General features: G+C 51.8%; 7 protein-coding genes across 7 annotated transcripts; 2 read left to right on the top strand and 5 right to left on the bottom strand.

Annotated features, from left to right (window-relative positions):
• Positions 1–132: 132 nt before the first annotated feature.
• CC1G_07867 (hypothetical protein) lies at positions 133–877 on the bottom strand (the record flags this gene model as incomplete). The annotated part of the gene is made up of 2 exons (XM_001838624.2): positions 133–694; positions 783–877. The coding sequence occupies 2 exons, from the start codon at positions 875–877 to the stop codon at positions 133–135; spliced, it is 657 nt and encodes a 218-aa protein (XP_001838676.2).
• Positions 878–1,548: 671 nt separating this feature from the next.
• CC1G_07866 (DnaJ protein) lies at positions 1,549–2,925 on the bottom strand (the record flags this gene model as incomplete). Its single annotated transcript, XM_001838623.1, has 4 exons — positions 1,549–2,359; positions 2,412–2,653; positions 2,716–2,778; positions 2,845–2,925. 4 exons carry the CDS (start codon positions 2,923–2,925, stop codon positions 1,549–1,551), a joined length of 1,197 nt encoding a protein of 398 aa, XP_001838675.1.
• Positions 2,926–3,222: 297 nt separating this feature from the next.
• Positions 3,223–4,314, top strand: CC1G_07865 (hypothetical protein; the record flags this gene model as incomplete). Its single annotated transcript, XM_001838622.2, has 6 exons — positions 3,223–3,562; positions 3,620–3,747; positions 3,795–3,861; positions 3,923–3,994; positions 4,092–4,101; positions 4,163–4,314. 6 exons carry the CDS (start codon positions 3,223–3,225, stop codon positions 4,269–4,271), a joined length of 726 nt encoding a protein of 241 aa, XP_001838674.1. The 3' UTR covers positions 4,272–4,314.
• A 205-nt stretch (positions 4,315–4,519) lies between these two features.
• Positions 4,520–4,735, bottom strand: CC1G_07864 (hypothetical protein; the record flags this gene model as incomplete). The annotated part of the gene is made up of 2 exons (XM_001838621.1): positions 4,520–4,543; positions 4,607–4,735. The coding sequence occupies 2 exons, from the start codon at positions 4,733–4,735 to the stop codon at positions 4,520–4,522; spliced, it is 153 nt and encodes a 50-aa protein (XP_001838673.1).
• A 1,422-nt stretch (positions 4,736–6,157) lies between these two features.
• Positions 6,158–7,140, top strand: CC1G_07863 (hypothetical protein; the record flags this gene model as incomplete). Its single annotated transcript, XM_001838620.1, has 3 exons — positions 6,158–6,193; positions 6,274–6,867; positions 6,940–7,140. 3 exons carry the CDS (start codon positions 6,158–6,160, stop codon positions 7,138–7,140), a joined length of 831 nt encoding a protein of 276 aa, XP_001838672.1.
• Positions 7,141–7,285: 145 nt separating this feature from the next.
• CC1G_07862 (alcohol oxidase AOX1) lies at positions 7,286–10,125 on the bottom strand. The gene is made up of 15 exons (XM_001838619.2): positions 10,054–10,125; positions 9,932–9,996; positions 9,673–9,871; positions 9,325–9,620; positions 9,255–9,265; positions 9,085–9,204; positions 8,796–9,019; positions 8,654–8,743; positions 8,549–8,597; positions 8,302–8,494; positions 8,146–8,234; positions 7,857–8,080; positions 7,772–7,791; positions 7,624–7,714; positions 7,286–7,558 (listed from the first exon to the last, which is right to left on the bottom strand). The coding sequence occupies exons 1-15, from the start codon at positions 10,076–10,078 to the stop codon at positions 7,443–7,445; spliced, it is 1,812 nt and encodes a 603-aa protein (XP_001838671.1). The 5' UTR covers positions 10,079–10,125; the 3' UTR covers positions 7,286–7,442.
• A 776-nt stretch (positions 10,126–10,901) lies between these two features.
• On the bottom strand, positions 10,902–12,050 carry CC1G_07861 (hypothetical protein; the record flags this gene model as incomplete). Its single annotated transcript, XM_001838618.2, has 3 exons — positions 10,902–11,384; positions 11,446–11,607; positions 11,732–12,050. 3 exons carry the CDS (start codon positions 12,048–12,050, stop codon positions 11,137–11,139), a joined length of 729 nt encoding a protein of 242 aa, XP_001838670.2. The 3' UTR covers positions 10,902–11,136.
• Between the last annotated feature and the right edge of the window lie 1,774 nt (positions 12,051–13,824).

The raw sequence follows: 13,824 nt of genomic DNA, 5'->3' as shown, positions 1-13,824 counted from the left end.
TAACTGGCTGCCAGTGGTTGAGTGAACTCTAATCCCATCATCACCGACGACTCCAATCCCGACCCCTCCCAACCCCACCTCTCCCAGCCACGATTCCAACCCTCCGACTTACTCCTCAGTGCGCGTGACAATTCACTCCTCCTTGTCAACCACACCCTTCCCATCCCTCCGATGCACATACCGCCCCACACCCAAGAACCACAACACCCTCGGTACGAGCGTCACAACACTCATCATCATCCCTACCAAGTTCACTTTCGTGTTCAGCTCCTCAAACGCCCGCACTACACCCTCCATCCCCTTCCCGGTCGCAACACCCTGAACGACCCCATCCCACCCACCAAACTCCCGTAAAGCACCAAACTCCCTCAACACAACAACCCAACACCCCAAACGAAAGAAATCCCCAAACAACAACGGCCACAGAACCGATTTCACCACTTTCTCCTGATACTTCAACAACAACGGCCTTCTGGACAACTGCGTACGCGCTGTCCACAGCACGAAGAAGCTGACGAGGCCCAGGAGGGAGGAGGTATGCCCGAGGAGGGTTACTGTGATTCTAGTAGCGAGTGGGAGTGTGGTGGGTGGGGGAGGATTAGTTATACTACTAGCGGCGGCGGTACTGGCGGTGGTGGTGGTGGTGGACGGCCACTGGCAGGGTGCTTGAGAGTTGTGGAATTGGACTGGGTCTCTAATCGCATAGTAGAGTATCAGTTATGCATTGTCGGACGGAGTAAGATGGCAGTTTGAGAAGGTATGTGGAATGGTAGGAGACGTACATGAGGCTACCAGCAAAACACAGGATCCCCATGAGTGGCTCATATACCCCGAAAAAGAGCATGTAGGTGAGCGGGATGGCTGAGGTGCGCGTCATTTAAGTTTGTGTTTACGGCGGGTACGTCGAGAGGAGCCTGGTCGGTGGTTAGATGGTCAGCGCGGGGTCTACGATCAGCGTGCACTGGTAGAGGCAGCCAGAGACTAGAGTGCACGGGTTCAGAACCGTGGGTGTGAAAGTGAAAGGTGTGTGCGCCGAACGGTTACGAAGGCGAGCGCGATTTATACGCGTCGACGCGTTTACGTGTTTAGAACCCCTGATTAGAAGACTTGGCTTTTGACTCACTGAATTGACGAAGCCACGGGGCGCGAGGACCGACTCTGGCGCTTGTTGCGGGATTCAATTCATCCCGATTTCTACCCCTGTCCTATATACAGCTGTGATCCCTTTTGCTTCAAGGCTTCAGTTAAAGAATCACTCAAACGCTTGACGGTTCATCAGCGCGGTTTGGAAGGCGATATGACGGCGCGGGGCTCCACCTTCTCTTGAAATAGACGCGCGCCTAATTGGAGGTGCAGATTCCATTCGCACTCTCATCCGAATGTACATCGTTCACGAGAAAAAAAAATCTACCATGGCAGTATAATAATACAACAGAGGAAAACTATCCAAACGTCCTTTCGGTGCAGCAGAAAACTATATTACAAATGCAACGGAAAGCGAAATGAATGGAACGGGTGGCGGAGTCTAGCGTCTATGAGCTTTAGAGTTTACGACGAGCCAGTCAGAATCCTGCGTATGCCCTCCTTCTGCGACGGCGTTAACCGATCAGGGAACTCTACGTCCCACTGCACGATCAAATCGCCCTTTCTCCGCACCTGGCCGTCTTTGCGCACAGGCATACCCTCACCCGTCACCACACTTCTCTGGTTGGGCTTCACAACGCCCATCGGAACCGCCACCTGCAGCTTCCTCCCGTCCAGCATATCGAGCGTCTTGGTGTGTTTCGTCACGGTGCTCGGAGGTCCAGTGAGCGCCTCCACGAGCGGTAGTTTGACCTTGGCAACGAGGTCGTCGCCTTCCCTCGTAAACACATCATCGGGTTTCTCCTCCACCACAAACACCAAATCCTGCGCCTCACCCGTCGGTGGCACCTCATTCCCCGCCTTGGGGAACCTGATCTTGGTCCCACTCTTCCACCCAGGATGGATCTCAATCGCCAACACCTTTTCCTCCGTCGTGCCGTTCAACAGTTTACGGCCGACTTTCAAATGCTTCGTCGTCCCGTTGTAGAGGTCTTTTAATGAGACTTTGAGTGGTTTGGTGATTTCGGGGGGTTTGTCGGGTTGTTGTTGGTGGGTGCGGCCAAAGTCTGAGGAGGTGCGGGTTGGGCCTGGGCGGCGGGGGATCCCGCCGGGCATGCCGCCGAAGGAGAAGGTGGGCCCGTCCATGTCGTCGTCCGAGTCGTAGACGTTGGTGCTGCGGCGTCCGCTGCCTGGTCTGCTCCCGCCCATTCCGCCCATTCCACCCATTCCGCCCATACCACCCATACCGAAGAGACCTGTGCTTCCGAAGATGTCGCTGGAGAAGAGTGAGTATTGTATGTCGGAGGGAGATAAAGTGTAATACTTACGCGAAGATTTTGTTGGGATCTGAGGGGTTGAAGCTGCTGAATCCGCCCCCTGGTCCGCTAGAGGTGAATGTGAACGTCGTGCCTCCACCTCCGGGGAACCCGCTGAACCCAGAGAAACCTCCGCTTCCCGGCCCACCTGCGCCAGGCGACGGCCCCCGTCCGCCCTTCAAGCCCTCCTCGCCAAACTGGTCGTATATTGTCCGTTTTTGCTTATCGCTGAGGACTTCGAAGGCTTCTGAGATCTATGAACATCTAGCATGAGCATCCCGGGATGTCCGTGTGGTTATGAAGGGGTACCACTCACCTCTTTGAATTTCTTGGTTGCCTCTTCAGAATTTTTATTCCTGTCGGGATGCCATTTCAAGGCCTATACGAGCAGTCTCGTGAGCACGATATCGATATGAAACCACGAAAGGAATCGAAGCAGACTCACCATCTTCTTATACGCCTTCTTGATCTCCTCCTCCGAAGCATCCCTGCCAACACCTAGTAGTTTGTAATAGTCTACACCCATTTTCGTTTGTTACTCGTATAATCGTTGGGGAGAGAAAGAAAGTACAGTCAAGGTGTGGTGTCGCTCTTGTTTGTTTTAACTGTCTTGCTAGCACCGCGCCCGGGAGTTACTCGAGCCTTCTAGTAAATGCCAAATGACATCACTCGGTTCCAGACCCTTCGGTCCGGACAACTCCGGAGCTTTCCCGTACTCCGGAGCGAGTTCTGGAAATGGAAAGACTCCGGGCTGCTCTGGCTTCTCTCACCATTGCGAGCTTCAAGCCGCTCCTGTTCATCGTTCTTGCCCGACCCTTTCAATATGGCTTCGTCATCGATTGGAAATGACGCATCCGACGTCGAGACAAGTCCCTCGCCGCAAGGTCTGCGTTCTAGGTCGCGCTCGCTAATCCGCAGGTCGTGGCAAGCTGCTTTGTTGCCGTTCTCCCCTAGCGCCCTCGCCAGCCTCCCCCGCCTCAAACGGCCCGCCCGCTACCTCAGAGCAGACAACATCCCAACGACAGACGAAACCGAGGAAGGCCAACGACCGGCTATCCGCGACTACCATGCTATCAACTCTGTCCCGCCCCAGGTTCGAGTACCGAAAAAGGTGCCCACTTCGGTCAAAGTGGAGGGCAAGGTTTGGTTTGCGAATGAGCGGAGTAGGTGTCGTGTGCGACCGTTTGGTTGAGGGTATTTTCTGATTCCTGGTTTTGTAGCGTGGATATCGTGGTTGAACCAGGCGATGCTGCTTGCTGCCCTGTCGGTTGCGTTGTTTAACGCCTCCAACGACGACATTGCCAGAAACTTTGCTTTGGTTTACGCTGGTATCAGCGTTTGCACGATTGTACGTTGTCAACGTCCCCTCTTGCATTCTCTCTAACCCTTGAACAGATCTACGGCTACGCTATCTACCAACACCGTATAACCATGATTCGTCGACGAGACCCAGGGCATTTCGGTGCGTCCTGATTCACCCGCATTCCCATCTCACCGTTTCAAACGTTTACCAAAAAACCCAGACGCACTCCTTGGCCCCGTCTTGCTCAGCGTCGCCCTCTTTTTCGCCGTCCTGTCCAATTTCATCATTCGAGGTATGTTTTTCCTTTTCCGCCGATCACATCACAGTCACTGATGCTTTCGACGAACGTTCGTGTTTTGTGCCGTTACTCTTTGGCGGATACAATATAGTACGTGAATTGTAAGTGTCTTTTTACGTCTTTTTTGGCTGGAGGGGATGGACTTATGACCTTGCAATAAAGGCAACGAAAGGAAGTACCGTTCCCTGGGTCGGACCTTCTCGCTTTCCTCGCTCCCGCTCGCAACATCTCGATCACGCAACAGTCGTTTGCCGGACAAGCTCCCTTCTAAGCTACGCCACGCCTTTCGACGACTTTTCGCTGCCGACGCACCCATGGTACCGCTACGTTTGGACGGATAAGAGATAAGAAGTCACCTAGACTTTATCTCGATTGCCCTCTGTGTTTCTGTTTGTGTATAACAGCAATGTACACTAGCGCAGGTTCAACTTCAAGGGAATACTTTGTTCGTCGTCTCGTCCATTCCGTCCAAGACCATCTCTTCTTTAAATCCAGTTCAAGACCCTCGCTCGCTCCTCATCAATCCTCGATGGTCACTTTATTCTGCACCGGGAATCCATGATAAACTTTCCACGGGGAGGAAAAGGGATCAAACGACCAACTGACCTTGTAAAATGCGACGTAATTCTCGATCTGCTTCGCGCGGTCGGTGATGGTCTTGGGGTAGTACCATGCTACGTCAGTGTGCGTCTTGCCGTCGATGTTGGCGTTGTAGTACGAGGCGTCTCTGTGCATGTGGGGCGTCTCATCAGTCTTCCATGTTCCAAGAACCCGAGGCAATCACTTACCCTTTCCAACCACAGTAGGTTCTTCAGATTGAGTTGTGGAGTCGCCAAAGACCAAAAGTAGGGGAGTGGGGAGTCGTCAGTTGGGTATCTTGGAAGGAAAGAGAGGGAGGGAGACGTACGAAGTATCAGATTTGGTGAACAAGGATTTGTTGATTGAGGATGGAGGGAAGTAGTGGTTCCCCTCTACTGGATCGTCTCGTTGGATTCGGCGAGGGTTTGCCCGTTGAGAGTTACTTTGACCATTGCTAGTTTTGGTGAGACTATAATACGAATAGGGGCGATGTGTTTGTTTGAGTGGTACGTTCCGAGTTGGGCGTGCGGGAGCAAGAAGGAAGTGGGTTCTTTCCTTTCCTCAGGCGTCAGGTGCTTGTGCACTTGTGACCTATCTGTCGGATTGGATAAGCTGACGAAGACTCCACCGACGAAGAGCTTCTTCGATCGTCCTTCTCTTCTTTTCTGGGGGTTAAATTGCGCACTCGGCATAGACCCAGGCCCCCCTGTTCCGTCTCCGAAGTTGGAGGGGAAGTGTTCCGCGTCCGCTCTGAGACCGTCGAGCCCCTATCTTTTAAGGCGCCGTTTGGGAGGCGCATCAAATTCTCGCGCTACCCTCGCGCGCTTTTGGTGCGCAAACTGTCAGTCCGAAGGACACAGTTTTTTCCCCCTTGAAGGTTAGTCGGACGTCACAATAACGGATAGCAAGCAAAATTGTGCGTCATTCAAATCTCTCGCCAGTTACTTATGTCCGTTGGTCAAGGTACATGATCCCCCGATACATGGCCACACAGTGAGGTAATCCATGCACAGTCTTTCATTACCAAAACGCTGACTTGAAACGAAGCAGACGCGTGAGCACGATACCATCCAAACCCTAGCTGCGCATGCCACTCAAAACACGCCAACGTACCAGGCCCTTTGTTGTCATGGGTGCAACATTATTCAAAGCCACAGTTCACAAACTTGAATTCTTTAGCTGAATCGTGCATGTATGTATGTCATGGTAAAAGCCAAGTCGACTGCGTCATTGTGCCACTTTCAAATTGATGCCACAGGTAAGGGTTTAAGGAGTGGCTGGGCTGGTCGCCACGAGCACGAGAGATTGGTTTCAATGGTTGCCCCGAGAGCGGGTTTCGTTACTAGTACACGCATAATGCCTTTGGTGGGGTTGCAATTGCAATTGTACCAGTGGGACATACTGGCAATATTCGATATCGGGGGTGGCGTAAGCACGAAATGGATGGATGGATGGATGGATGGATGAGAGAGGGGGTTTAAAAAGGAGCGGGATGCGTAATGGGACGTAGGGTTTTTTTTTCTTCTTCTTCCTGCCTGTTGACGGCGCAGCGATCTTTAGGCGTTGGAGGACTTCGACATGGCGAACGAGTTCAAGGAAATGCACAGCCACCGGGTAAGCGCCCACCCCTATTTATGATACCTTGATCAAGCAGCAACAAATTGGCTGACGATGCGGGATTTCTTATCATCTAGGATGGCGATACAACAATTGAGAGCTTTACAGTGACTGACGAGAATGCCAGAAACGAGGAATCAGATATCTCAAACGAGAATAATACCCCAATCAGAACCGAAGAACTTATACGAAGGAGAAGAAGCACCCCGATCCGAGCTACAGCAACAGGATCAAAAGCAGTAGCATGCGGAGGCCCGGCGCCTCGCGCATTGTCGAGTTCGACGACGGTAGCTGCTGCCAGTGCCAATTGGGGTGGTACCCGACATCGAGCTGGGAGTCTGGGTATTCAGCAGCGGGCAAGCGTCGGTGGACTGGCGATACGTCAGAAAGGAGCTGTTGTAGTAGTGCCCAGTCGGACGACGGCAGCGGGAGCAAAGACGAAGAGGGAGCTTAGAAATTTGGATGTCCGGGCTGGTTCTCGAGAGCCTAGTACTTCTCCTGCGCAGACAGCGGACTCGGAAGCAGGACTCGTTCGAGCACGAGCACCAGGGGGAGGAAAGGAAAGAGGAAGAAAGGCCATTCAAGTCCGCCGGCGCTTCTACGCAGTATCGCCAAAGACTAACGCTGTCGTGCACGAAATTGCGCCTATTGCTAACCCTAAAGACAACTCTGTGCGTATCCTTTTCTCCAAGTTCTTTCTCTCAGCCCTCCCTATAACACTCTTATTGAATCTTATTCTGTAGAGCTACAGCTCGACGTTCAACCCGATCCACGCACCCTGGCCGGGACTAGGCGGGCCCATCCCCGCCTTACTGATGCGCGACCCGGATAGTCGTAGGTTATGGGCTATCGGTACTTCGGGAGAGATATTGGAGGATATCAGACCTGCGGTCGCGGTCGCTGATGTGTCAGAGGCACAAAGGAGACTTCGTTCAACGGTTTGAGGCGAAGGAATTCGGTATTTGGAGGAATTAGTGGGTTTCTGCGTGAATATTGGGGTATAATGGGGTATTTAATAGGATTTAAGGGTGTGTTTGGTTATAAAAGTTCTCGTGGCAGAATGAGAGCCTGAAGTGATTTGATAGCGTTGGTTGAGTCATGGGCGCTTAAATATCCGAGGTGAGTCCGCTCACTCAGACTAAGGCTAATTTACATCAACGAGTACCAGTACATAGTAGCTGAGGTATACATAATTGTTTATCACACTTGAAAAAAAAGAGGATGACTACCAGCCAATGTCCTGCACTCAGTTCCTCAGCTTGATCCCCAGCTCCTCCGCGATGATCACAGTGGCCTTGAGACCAACCGCCAAAGCCGTACTGTACGTGTTGGCTCCGACGTTCTCGGGACAGACACTGACATCTAATGCAAAAGAAAGGGCGAACGTCAGTTGGAGATTGAAATCAAGACATGGCGAGCCGTCTTACCGGCAACCTTCAGATTGGTGGTTCCATAGACGTTGAGTCTGGAATCGAGGACGCCGCCTTGCTCTCGAGGCTTCATCGCACAAGTACCGGCCTACATTTTATGGTCAATTGGATACATTAATAGGACATTCAAAGTCTTGGAACTTACCGGATGCCAAGCTGGTCCCACTGCACGAATTGTTCGGATTTAGTCGATGTCACAAGAGAGACTCGGAGTAGGTGGCAAAACGCACTGGTGGTCCGATGGTACCTATCGATCGCCTCATCATCTTCCTTCGTGTAAACCAACTTGGGAGCGTCGATTGCGACGGGTTCCCTAGACAGGTTACACGCGGCAGCACTTCCTTCGGGAAACTTGGGGTGACGCTCCTCGTATTCGCCACGGTAGAACGGCATGCGTCGAGCTATCTCCCTCAAGTGTTTGTACGCCCATCGGAACATGGCTACGTCTTCCTCTCTTTGAGGTCATCGTGGAATATGGTCAGACGAGACAGAAAGCATGACCGAGGTATTGGAACTCACTTGTCGAGATACCCCGGATGGTAGTCCAAGGGAGCGAATGGGTCGCGTCCTCCGGCGATATGGACACACCCAGTCGAGGATGGGTATGCCTAGTAGGTAACGACAGGTACACTTAGTTCCGGTCTTAAATGGGCATGGTAGACGAGAAAAGCTCACGGAGTAATACGCAGCTGTCCACATCTTCTCCTTGACACCCGCGGGCGAACCACAAGCGGCCATACTCGCACCAAGCATGACCGGTTTGTCGGGGTAGTCCTTGTAGAAGGTATCCCATCTTTGTTGGAACGCTGGCCCGAGCTCCTTCAGTTCATCTGGTGTCGGACGCAACTTGCAGCCTGCGTCCAAGCCACTTTATATATAGTCGCTGAGCAGATACGTGAAGAGAGGATAAAGTGGGCCTTACTTTCGGGAGAGTGGGCCTGTGCCTGACGATTTCCATTCGGATTCATAGGCTGGCAAGACGAAAGATGAACCCGGTTATCCTGAGGTTAATGGACAGTTCACTCACAAGACAATTCGTTCGGGCCACCGTAATAGACAGCGTCCATGGTATCAGCTTCTTCGGCAGAACGATAAACGGAGAATACAGCGGAATGGTCTGAAAATGCGTGTCAGTTATGACAGTTGTATCCTCCAAGCGACGTTGTTACCCATATAGTTCTCGCCAACTCCAGGGAGGTCCACGAGCTGAGCAATGTCATTAGCTTTCAAGACGGCTGCTCCGCCAATGCCGGAGCGCTCGAGAATAGCTGGTGACGCAATGGATCCAGCGGAAATGACGACGAGCTTGGAAGCGTAAGCTTGTTGGACGACTCGTGATCCATCCTCGTTCTTCTCTTCCCCAACGTATTCCACGCCTACGGCTTTGGTACCTCTAAAGTGCGAGGCGAAAATAGTTCATTATGTGTTAGGGGATGCAAACCCAGTAGGGAAACATACTCGAATAAGACTCGTACGACGCGTTTCTCTGTTTCGACGACGAGGTTGGGGTTGGGCGGTTGGTTGTAGATGAAGGCGTGAGCAGTATCCGAACGCCTTCCTGTCCTTGGATCAATGTATCTACTCAACGAGTTAACCTTGAATTCCGAGGATACAGCCAGTATGCTTACTTTGCCCATCTCTGTTCGTAACCAACGCAGCTGAGAAAGCATCGAGGCCGAAAGGATATCAAGCACTCACCCCGTACTTGTTACCAGAGCCAAAGTCGTTCCAGTCGCCAATCGGACGTGCCTTGTCGTACTGCCTGACGACGTCCAAGAACTGTTCGCCCACGTTATTCCCCTTCTTTGCAAAGGAGATCTTGACGGGGCCCTTGTCCCCATGGACTGGCCCAACCGGAGCACCCTCCTCGAAAGGATGGTAAGCCTCCACTTCCTTCAGAAGCGGAATGAGATCTTTCGAGCCCCATCCTTTGTTCCCGAACTGAACTTCCCATGCGTCATAGTCCGAAGCTGATGGTCGGACATAAACCATGACTGTGAAGGCTATCAGCGTCGGAACAAACCTTGGTGGAGGGTGGAGACTCACAATTGACACTCGAGCCACCTCCGAGGACGCTTCCCTGCCGCATCACGATTTTGCGGCCCAGTAGAGCCTCGCTGGGTTGCGCGACGTGAAGGCAGATAGACTTGGGGTCCATGAGCTGGGGTTGCTGGACGTTACGAATGAAGCGAGCGGGCTGGACGTGTTGTGGAACATTGTGCGAGTGAGGTCCGGCTTCGAGTATCTATGGTGCAGCCGCTGAGTTAGTAAGCTACTCTGAAGTAGCGCGTGCGTTCGATGCTACCAGAATCTTCAGCGATGGGTCGGCGGCCGAGAGCTTTCCAGCAATCACACATCCAGCGGCACCACCTGGTGAGCGTGAGGTGTGTCAGCGTCACACTTGGGGCGAAAATGGGCGGAACGTACCGCCAACGACGATAATGTCGTACATAGTCAGAGAGGTGAGTGAAAGAGAGGTCAAAGATAGGTCGCAAAGGTGGACCTCCTGTCGGTGGAGCACACTGGGCAGAGAGCTCAGAGTTTTTATAGAGCGAGCCATGCAGTGGGATGTCTAAGTTTATTCGAATCAGATGTCCGTCAGCGTCACAGGTTCACAAAGATAGGTCAGCGGAGATCTCGTATCACCGTGACGAGGAGAATGCATCCAAGGCCTCGTATATGGTACCGCTTTACAGACGATTTCCCGGTCCAAATGGGAGATTATTTGTTCTCCAAGATGTCGATTTGAGGTCAACGTTTAACAGCCAAGGAGATTTTAGCTTTCCTTTCTCTCCTCCGGCTACAAGATGGTGATGCCAGACGCGGGGAGAAATCAAGCGACCGACGCGCTGAAGGAGAGCCACCAGAAGTTCGAGCACAGATGGATGAGGTTCTTGACGCAAGGAGCACCGGAAGTCCGAAGCCGGCGAAGGTGGATACGAAAACCCGCGGTAAATGCCAGAGAAGCGTTGAAAACTTGTGTTGTAGTCTCGCCGCGCCAGAGAAAAAAATCACGGTATCCCGTTTGTCGATACGTTAGAGGAATGGCATTTCAATTCGATAAAGCATTGAGGCAGTGCGAGTGTCTCTTAGTCTCCTCGAGATCCTTGAGCAACTCTTCGTCCAGGGAGATGGTATTGAATCTTTGGAGTGACCTGACGTCGGCAAGGGCCGTGGACAATGGATATGATCACTCAAGTGTTGCATTTCTTTAGGGCAAGCATTTGGAACCAAGTTACGAACTTGTTCGAAGCCCGCATTCAATTTTTCAGAGCGAGGGAGGTGGAAGGCTGCTAAGATTACAGCTAAACAACGCTACAAACGAATAAAAACAAGCGTGAACCTTTGGCTAGTAACGAAACGGATCCCCAGAACATTTATGTAAATCGACCTCGAGCTGAACAAACAACGAGAGGAAATTTAAAAGGATGCGCGTAACCTGAACCCGGATCTCTTGTAAGGTGAATTTCGAGGAGTCAAGAAAGGTAAGTATGCGTATGTGCAAGCATCTTAGGCGTAAGGAGGCGGACCCTGGACATCTGCACTGTCATCACCACTAGACTCCTCTTCCTCATCACCATCGGGCTCTTCAGACGACCCAGAAACCATGACCGCACCAGCTCCAACTGCAGAGGCTGAGGCAATCATAGACCCCACAGTGGGAGCAGCGGCGGTCGCACCAATGGATTGCAGGATCGAGAAGAGCCCCGTTGTGGCGCCACCATAGAAGATGGACTGTATGGTCGCTGCAATACTTCCTATGTATTGGGCGGCAAGGTATGTTTTAACAGTCGCGTACTGACAAAGTTCAAAACGCACCTCCAACCACACCTCCCGCTCCAAATCCGAGGGCATTCAAGCCCAGGATACCAACGGCGGGGAACAGTACTGTTGCACCACCGATAGCGAGGACTGTCCCAGCTGCTCTGAGGAAAGTTGAGCCTGATCCCTGGCCGCCTTGGGCATGGGCGTGGGCAGCGGCTAGGCGGAGTAATTTGTGAGAAATCGAAAAAAGAGAGAGAGAACCCATGGTACCGGCACGTTCAATTGATTCTGTAAAGCAACGTCAGTCTGCTGAGACTTAATGAAGCAAAACTACACATACCCATGATACCCTTGATGTCCTGTTTGAAGTCATCCCAGTTCCAGTGTTTTCGTCCAGAAATTTCACGGTATAGTGCCTTGCGCCCTTGCATGAAATCTTTCAACTCTTGGGACTTGAGCAGGTAAATGGCAATGTCCGCCCTTTTTTGAAGTGGAATTTTTGCACTCTGTGCGGCCTCCTCAACGACGAGGAACCATGGAGGGAGGTCTTTGGATAAACCTTTGAACGCAGGGGACGGACTCTTCTGGACAACCCACTCCAAGAGACGCCCGAGTTCTTCGGCAGTGAGACCGTCGTTGGAACTAGAGCCAGGCTGCATGTTGAGCTCGGTCTTTGGCTGAGAAACGCGGGATCGATGGTGGAGGGTGGTTGCGATGGAATCGAGCGCCTGAGTCTAGAACAAGCACGACGGGGTTTAGGGCAGGGTTTTTATGAGTGAATTCTTCAGCACACACCTCATAGCCTCTGAGAGCGGCTGTAGTAAGCCTGATAACAGGAAATGAAGCGATCACCTGGCTTCTTGAGGACACGTTTTGAACTTTATCGGGTATAGAAGTGGAAGGTTGGACACGCGTTCGACTGCTGCACAGCGCTGACACTGGACGGCCCATTTCTGCGTATACCAACGAGTTCAATGTACTAAGAATTGATAAATCGTCCCTTTGGAGAGGTAGTGACTTGCGGATGAGACTGAAAGGCGACATTGTGGAAGGAGAGAAGGGACTTTTAACTCCGATTAAGCGCCCGTTGCTGCCTCGGCGATTCATTCCAGCGTGGCCTCTCTGCTCTCGATTCTGGGCTCCCAAAATCAGGAAATTCTGACACTTGGCTCAAGTAATCCCTTCTGAAGAAGGTAAACCAAAGTCCTACGCAAGAGTATGCGACATTGACCAAAAATAGACGGTAGCCTGTAGCCTGAGCTGGCATGCCCACTGTAGGCAATGTCTTATCGTTCAGTATCAAAGCGTCACCTGTAAATTAAAGAACGAGGGTAACTTGTGTTCAGAACCTTATCAACGAGGGGAGCTTCGCTCATTATTGCGTGCCTTCTAATCACATCATGGAGTCTGCGGAGCGGGAAAGAATTGGAGAATCGAGGAGGGTAGTGCCAAAGTTGAATTCTGTGATTCGCAGAATCAATATGTCTAATATGCTTTGCCGTGTGTGCATGGGGTATGATACCGCGGACATGGGCGTATTGGTTCACGGGGGCATCTGGTGTATGCAATTGGTACACACAGTGAGGTGGTCATAGGTTCTCTAGTACCCACCAGCCCCAGTTTGGGGTACTCATGTGAGGGGGTACTACAGCAATCACGGTTTTGGCAGCGATAATTCTTCCAGGTGACATAACCGTATTTCAGACCAGGAATCGCTGAACGGCGACGGGAGTGGGAAGGGGGCTTCTATCATTTGAGGATTGAAAGGCCTTAGAAGTCCCTATTGGTATGTGATCGACGTTTGAGCGGATGAAGTGGGGTGTATGATTCAGCGCTGAGCACGACAATGCTCAGGAGGTCGAAGTGATTCATGTTAACATTAGAAATGAGATGGGCCTTTTACGACAGGTGATTACCAGATGAATAGGCTATACTTGACGACAAGGTGAAGCGACTGAATCACGAGGAGTGCCGTGCATCTCCCTTTTACCCAAACCTGTTCCTCGTTCCGATTATTGTCGGACACATAGGTAACCTCTCCTTACGCTTAGAGATTACACCGCAGCTCACAACATCAGAAAACACGGAGTCCAAGAAGCAAGTACAGAACGAAGATAAACGGTTCAGAAGTTCAAGAAGGGCGATCCAAACATATGGTGGCACAATGACGAAGTCTTTACCCTTGATTGCAACCTGGCTTCTCCCACTCCATTGGTTTAGTAGGAGGGTTCCCAGTCCCCGTTTACACATCCCGCAGAGGTTCTTGAGCTCCATTTACACGAAGATGTTGTTCTCCATCGAAAGAATGAAGGGTCAGAATATCGAGTCTAATTATAGGATCCTAGGATGGGGTATGGGTGACGATAGGGCTGGGTTACGCCTAGTGCACTGAACGAATGTCCAGTTTGACCTAGCCTCAGTGTCTACGATGGT

The sequence above is a fragment of the Coprinopsis cinerea genome (genome assembly GCF_000182895.1).
Source record: "Coprinopsis cinerea okayama7#130 chromosome 4 map unlocalized cont3.4, whole genome shotgun sequence".
Classification (NCBI taxonomy): Eukaryota; Fungi; Basidiomycota; class Agaricomycetes; order Agaricales; family Psathyrellaceae; genus Coprinopsis; species Coprinopsis cinerea.
Note: the sequence above shows the minus strand (reverse complement) of the source record. Positions and strands in the feature narration are given on the sequence as shown.

What these genes read in the sequence shown, in the direction of transcription:
- CC1G_07862 (XM_001838619.2), bottom strand. Translation starts at nt 10,078, where the DNA reads ATGTACGACATTATCGTCGTTGGCG. An exon ending in ACAGGCCCACTCTCCCGAAA is followed by an intron (nt 8,495 to 8,548) that starts GTAAGGCCCACT and finishes CTATATATAAAG; the next exon opens with TGGCTTGGACGCAGGCTGCA. An exon ending in TGGGACCAGCTTGGCATCCG is followed by an intron (nt 7,715 to 7,771) that starts GTAAGTTCCAAG and finishes CATAAAATGTAG; the next exon opens with GCCGGTACTTGTGCGATGAA.